Below are 6,112 nucleotides of genomic sequence, written 5' to 3'. Positions count from 1 at the left end.
GCCGCCGCCCAGCCCCGCCGTGCCCGCCGCTGCCGCTCGCGGCCCCCGCAGCACCGGCTGCACCCGGGGACATGGCGGAGTAGCCGTGCTCCGGGGAGCAGGGGGAGCTCCGAGCAGCTATGGTACCTCCCGGCAGCTGAGGTGGAGATAGGCGGTGGCGGCTCGCAGCTTGACCTCGATTTGTTTTTGGGACTGCAGGCTGGACCGGCACGTCCGGTGAGGTGGGAGAGATAAAAACCAGGAGGATATTTGGGGTAAGTGAGGGATTGCCCAAAAAACTGGTGCTGCTTCTCTTTTTTTCTTTTTTTTTTTTTTTCTTTTTTTGGCCGGGGAGGAGGGAGGGGAAGATATGCAGAACTGTTGTACCCGGGGAATGCTATCAGATATGCACTGCAGCACGGGCACTTCGCTAACTCCCGGCTGGAGCCTCCCGGTGCCCTTCCGCCACCAACCCGACAGAAGTTCGGGTCTGAATCTCTTTTCCTTCTTGTTTAAATAAGTTTTTAAAATACTGGCATCCTCAGCCAAGCCGCCGGACGATGCGCACAAGCCGCGCTTGATGCGGACTCCGCACTTGTGCCGTTCGCATTGGGGGACACACACACCCCCACACGCACTGACACCCACACGCACTGACACCCTCCTCCGCTGCCATCCAGCCCCGTTCCCACTGGCGGGGGGCTGCGGGGGCGCATCCCGGGCAGGGCGCTCGGTGCGCGGGGCAAGCCCGACCCCTGCAGTCGCGCGGCGGAGCCGCCGCGGCGCGCCGGGATTGCGGCGGGGCCGGGAGCCGGGGCTGCGCGCTCCGAGCGCCGCGGGGATGGAGGGGCTTGCCGCCGGTATTAATCTCTTTCCACTCATTCCGTAGCAGCAGCAGCAGCAGCAGCAACAGGAGGGGAATCCCCCTCGCTCCGCCGCCTCCTTGCCCGGCATGCCGGCACTGCCCCGCTGAGACGTGCAGAGAGTTTTGGGGTTAATTTGCGCCTGGCCGTCCCTGGAATAGAGACTCGCCGGATATCGGATCGGTTGGGGTTTGTAGTCTATGTCGTGTTGGGAAATCTGGTGGAGTTTTTTCTCGCTCGAGGAGGAAGAGCCCGGTGTTGGCAGTTGGCTTCGTGGTCTTTTTTGGAGGGCGAAGGAAGGGAAGGGATCTCACTTGAGCCGTGCGGAGAGAGAGCTCGGACATGTGTTGTCAGCACATCTGGGGAATACAGTCTGCAAGTCCGAAAGGAAATTTGCTGGGATCGTTCAAACTGCGATATTGATCTTTGTTATTTTTTTTCGCCGAGGGATGCACTTGGCATGAGAATCGGAGGATGGAAATTGTTTGGGAGGTGCTTTTTCTTCTGCAAGCGAATTTCATCGTCTGCATTTCAGGTATGCAGCGAGCACAGAAAGGGCAAGGGAGCGGGGGAGGCACCGTACGGGGTTCCCAGGTGTCCCCTTATTAAGGGGTAAGAGGAACAGTTAAACCCAGGTCAGAACTGTAGCTGAAAAATCCGTGAATGATGTACTGTGAGTGGGTTGTGACAGAAATCGACTCTCGTAATTTCCCTCTCCCCCTTAATTCCAATACCTGTGTCTTAATTATCATTCATTGGTTGCAGTAGACAATACGGTGTACTGATAAAGGAAATGCGTATAATTCCCAGTGTACCTGATTGTGATAATTATTTGCAACATTGCGATCATCCCAGAATTTCATATCTCTTGAAGTTCTTAAACTTGGCTGATATGCAGATCCTGAAGGGCTTGTGGGTTGTGGATGGAATTGTCATGTTCTGGTGTCACAGTTCTGGGTCTGCAAAGGGAGGGATAACAGTAAAGTGTCTGTGCTTTTAAAATGAGCTTTACTGTGTCTGTGCTCTGAAAATTTTATTTTTTTTTTTTAAGAAAAAAAAAGCCCCGTTCAGGGAGCCTCTGTGCTGGCTGGGATTTAGAGCTTTATTTTAAGCTTGCAAAGATTGCTCTCCCTTCAATATGTAGAAAGTCAGGTCATTTCAGTTGTCACCACAGCTTGTCCAGTTAATGAACAGGCATAGCTAGTTGTCTACCATAAAGGATTTGAACAATTTATTCTTGGGGAAAAGCATTCTCTGTGACTGCAAAAGCCCTAGCTCCCTTGTTAATTTGTCACGTTGGTCGTGCTGGGATAATTACGTTGTGGGAGGCAGGAGCAGTGAGGTGGCCAGTTTTCTACTTGGGGACACTTCAGGGAAGCCCATGGGTTCTGCCCCATGGGAGGTGCCTGCATCTCCCACTGCTCCACTTCCCACAGGCTGCCTCTGCCCTCCAGCCATTGCATAAGTCCAGAAATGGGAACACGAGCAGCACAAGCAAGGCACTGCTGGAGGGAGATCCAGGGTCCAGGTGGCCATTTCAGTGTTCAGCCTGGATGTCCGTAGGGAGAGGCAGCTCCAAAGCTCTCCTGGGACCATGCAGAGATTGGCTTGGGCTGTGTCCCAGCCACAGCCCTCAGGCAGCAGCACCTGCAGCATCCCCCCCTGGCAGCTCTGAGCCCCACTGCATTTCCTGCAGCATCTCCCAGTTTATCCACCCCTCCAGCCCCTGGGCTGGGGCACACATGAATGCTGGGGGCTCAGCATCCCTGTTAATTTGTCCTGCCTGCACCTGCCCCTTTATTCCTGAGCAAATAACACTGCTGTCAGCCCACGGTGTGCATCAGCCTTCCTTTTATCCCTGCAGACTGGCACCATCTGCCACCAGGCACCCGGGTGACACTGCCAGCCCTCCAGGCTGACCTTCCACTCGTGCCCATTGGTACCATCAGAAAAATTCACTCTCCTTACAACAGCAAAACCTGCTGCCTCTTGTCATTGAAATCTTACCTATTTAGCTCAGTGTGATGTGCCATTTGTCCAGTGCTCCTCAAATCAGGTACTTTTTGAAGTACCACAGTGAGAAGAGCAAGCTGCAGCTCACCGCTCTCTTGGCCATTGTGACAGTAATATCCTGAGACAGAAAGAAGCTGTCCCATTCTGTGCAGCTGCTTATGCCTTGCATTTAGCTGTCAGCGTTCCTTGAGCTCCTGCCCTCCTTTCCTCTTCAGACAGGGGAGCCCAGGCTTCTGAACCAGTGGGATCAGTCCTGCAGGGGCTCCTATCGCTCTCCATCTCCCTCTAGCACTAGTACCTGATACTGTACACTCACACCACGTCTGCTTGGTTTTTCTCTTTTTTCTTCTTTTTTTTTTTTAATTTTTTGGAGGGAATAAAGGGAATAAATGAATGGTGGGATGCTTCTGCTCTTTTTTATTTTTTTTTTTTTTTTTTTTTTGGAGGGAATAAAGGGAATAAATGGGATGCTTCTGCCGCATGGTTAAAACTGTGGTTTCAGATAATTTTGACCGCACAAAGAGTGTATATGTGCTTCAGCCGTGTTTTCTTTTTCCTTTTCCTGGGGATTTCAGGTTTTTTTTTCAGGAATCCTCACTATCTGTCGTCTTAGTGAAAAGGATTAAGATCTGTAGATATCTGACTGGCACTAATGCTCTGTATGTTGCCTCTGCCATCCTTTTTACACTGGGTTTTGTAGCAAATTATCTAGCTGGAATGTCTGGATAACAGTGCGAGTAGGAGATGTCATGAAGCCTGTTAAGGGATTGCCTCAGCACAGGATTGCAGATTGTATTTTAGCACTTCAGCACTGGTCATTCATTCAACATGTTACTTTAAAAACCCACTAGTTGAGCACTAGTGCTGCAAATTACTGGATTGTGAATTAAGGATGTGGCAGTATTTTCTTTTTTTTTTTCCTTTTTTCTTTTTTATTCAGTTGTTTCATCAGTGAAGACTCAAGACAGGTCTGCTGAATGTGGATCTTTCCTGAACATTAGCAAATGCTTGGTTCAGTGTCTGTTTAAACCTGTGATCTTCCTCCTGCTAATTCCAGTGGTTATTTGGATTAGGGCCTATTAGGGACTGCTCTTCAAAGGGATAATGTCATTCACTGAATTGAACACTGTTAAGTTCTTTAATCATTATTAATAAACTTATTAAACACAGTTCAGTGTTATGTCTTTTGCTGTGTATGTAACATTTAAGTATAAATTATACTGAATGTAGCACTTGTGCTGTGTTTCTTATTTAAAATAAGTAATGATGAAAGTATACAGTTGACTTTTTGGTATCTTACATTAATGAATTTCTTGAAGACTTTGTATATGGAAAGTAATGTAATCTGTTAAAAAGAGGTGTATGCATATTTGCAATATATTTTATACTTAATTTTTTTTTTTATGAGTCAGTTACTTGTGTGTATGAGAGATTGATTGTTTTGGAAGAAATTATACTGAGATCTAGAAATTGTATTGGGGTTTGGTTTTTTTTATTACTGCCTCTTCCATGTGTTTGGGAAGTAATTTATCTGTGAACTTCAGGAACAATAATTTTATTTTCTTAGCATACTGAATTAAGGCTTTTGCTACTTGGAATTGCTTGTTTGAAAAGATAATCTAGTTTCCTCGTGCAGATGCAAATGAGAAATACAAACAGGCTGAAGGACCACAAAAACTGTTTCTGTCCTTCAGACAGAAATGAAAGCCCTTGCTTTCCTTCAAAGTCATATTTAGTCCTTTGAGTTATAGTTTCTGAGAAAAATAGTAATCATTTATATTATGACTTTTGAGGTTTTGTCCTTTTAATGATACTGTTCAGCACAGAAGGAGCACAGAGCAGAGGAAGTGAAGATGTTCTGTAGACAGAATGCTGGAATAAGCCCCCACTAGATGTTGTTCCTTTGAAGATGCAGGTACTCCTGGCACAAGAATTACACTGTTTACATACAAAGAAGATAGTAGTTGTTGGATGATGTCCAGAATTTCCTTCCTGAGTAATAAAACCACCAAATATGAATTAGCATCAATGTTCTCAGGTGGCTGACACCTTTGCTTACACAATCATTTGTATGAACCATAAGGAAGGCTTTTTGTGAATTCAAATATTAACAATCAATTTCAAGAAAAAAAAGCTAGGAAGTTGTTATTAAAACTTTGCAGGATTCTTGGTTAAATAAGAAAATGAAGTTGTTGTGTGAAGTTGTTAAGAAGGTTTCCATGTACGTTTTCTGTTCATACATCAACAACATTACTTCTAAAACCTACATGGTCAACATATTTCTGCCTTCCTATGAGTTGATATACTCCCCCTTATTGATTTGGCTTCTGGGAACTGATATGGATGGAAGCTGTCTTGTTATTTGGAAGCATTTTCATCCTTTGCCATGCTGTCAAGGCACATGGGGCAAAATCCCTTTTATGATGCAACTTCTGTGGCCTATTTGGCAGCACACAAGTGCCATAAATCATGTATGGTGAATAACTGAGATGTTGTAAAAAACCCTTCACCCATCCAGGTATTCCACTGTGTATTGAGCATCTGATATGGCATCTCCTGGCACTGAGGACTGGAGGTGGATTTGGAGCACACTGGCACTTCATTTTCTGTCTTGAAGCTTCTGCAGTCTCTGAGCTCTTATTACTTGGCATAACACAGAGATGCCCTATAGGAGCTCTAAATTATGCCAGGGCTGGAATTACCTGTGGAATCATGGTCTGTTAAGTCTGATAGCTCTTCTTCTCATAGCATCACACAACCTGAGATAATTCAAACAGAACTATTCTTGTAGACGAGAAGAATATCAAAGCCCTAATGTCCAACATTAGAACAGTGAATGGTTCATTATTAGGACAAAAATGTTGAAACCGTGTTAATTATCCTCAAATAGTGTCACAGAAACAGCTTTGTCTGTCACTTTTAAAAGTAAGATATGTAATATTCTAGGGGAAGGAATTATTCATAGCACATACGTAGATATATGTATACACACACACATATATATGAAAGTGGGCACTAGGCATAAAGGAAGGTGTAACATGTAGAGGGTTTCTGGTAACTAAGAACTTTACCCATTACAGTATTTTTTTCCTGCTTTAATACCATCTCCAGAGCCTCATGTCTGTGGGCAAACCTTCATGCCTGCGTGAAGTTTGTTGATGATAATGAAAATCCACATGGATTCAGTCTGTCTGCTCACATTCACAGAATGGAGGGACCATAGGTTGGATCCAGAGACTCTCAGTTCCTCAGCTCTG

At 45.6% G+C, this 6,112-nt stretch overlaps 1 protein-coding gene across 3 annotated transcripts in view; it reads left to right on the top strand.

Annotated features, from left to right (window-relative positions):
• The first annotated feature begins 8 nt into the window (after window positions 1-8).
• The window catches only part of CA10 (carbonic anhydrase 10), a 167,113-nt gene continuing 161,009 nt past the window's right edge, over window positions 9-6,112 (top strand). Inside the window, exons 1-3 of one of the 3 annotated variants that reach the window (XM_039716469.1) lie at window positions 9-254; window positions 869-1,031; window positions 1,290-1,377. In XM_039716469.1, coding sequence (XP_039572403.1) covers window positions 1,317-1,377 — 61 coding nt within the window. In that variant the 5' untranslated portion in view covers window positions 9-254; window positions 869-1,031; window positions 1,290-1,316. Of the gene's footprint in view, window positions 255-868; window positions 1,378-6,112 lie in introns of all 3 variants that reach the window. The other 2 variants (XM_039716468.1, XM_039716467.1) reach the window with 2 other exon arrangements.

Source organism: Passer montanus, unplaced genomic scaffold, assembly GCF_014805655.1.
Source record: "Passer montanus isolate IOZ18808 unplaced genomic scaffold, ASM1480565v1 scaffold35, whole genome shotgun sequence".
In the NCBI taxonomy this organism is placed as follows: domain Eukaryota; kingdom Metazoa; phylum Chordata; class Aves; order Passeriformes; family Passeridae; genus Passer; species Passer montanus.
Note: the sequence above shows the minus strand (reverse complement) of the source record. Positions and strands in the feature narration are given on the sequence as shown.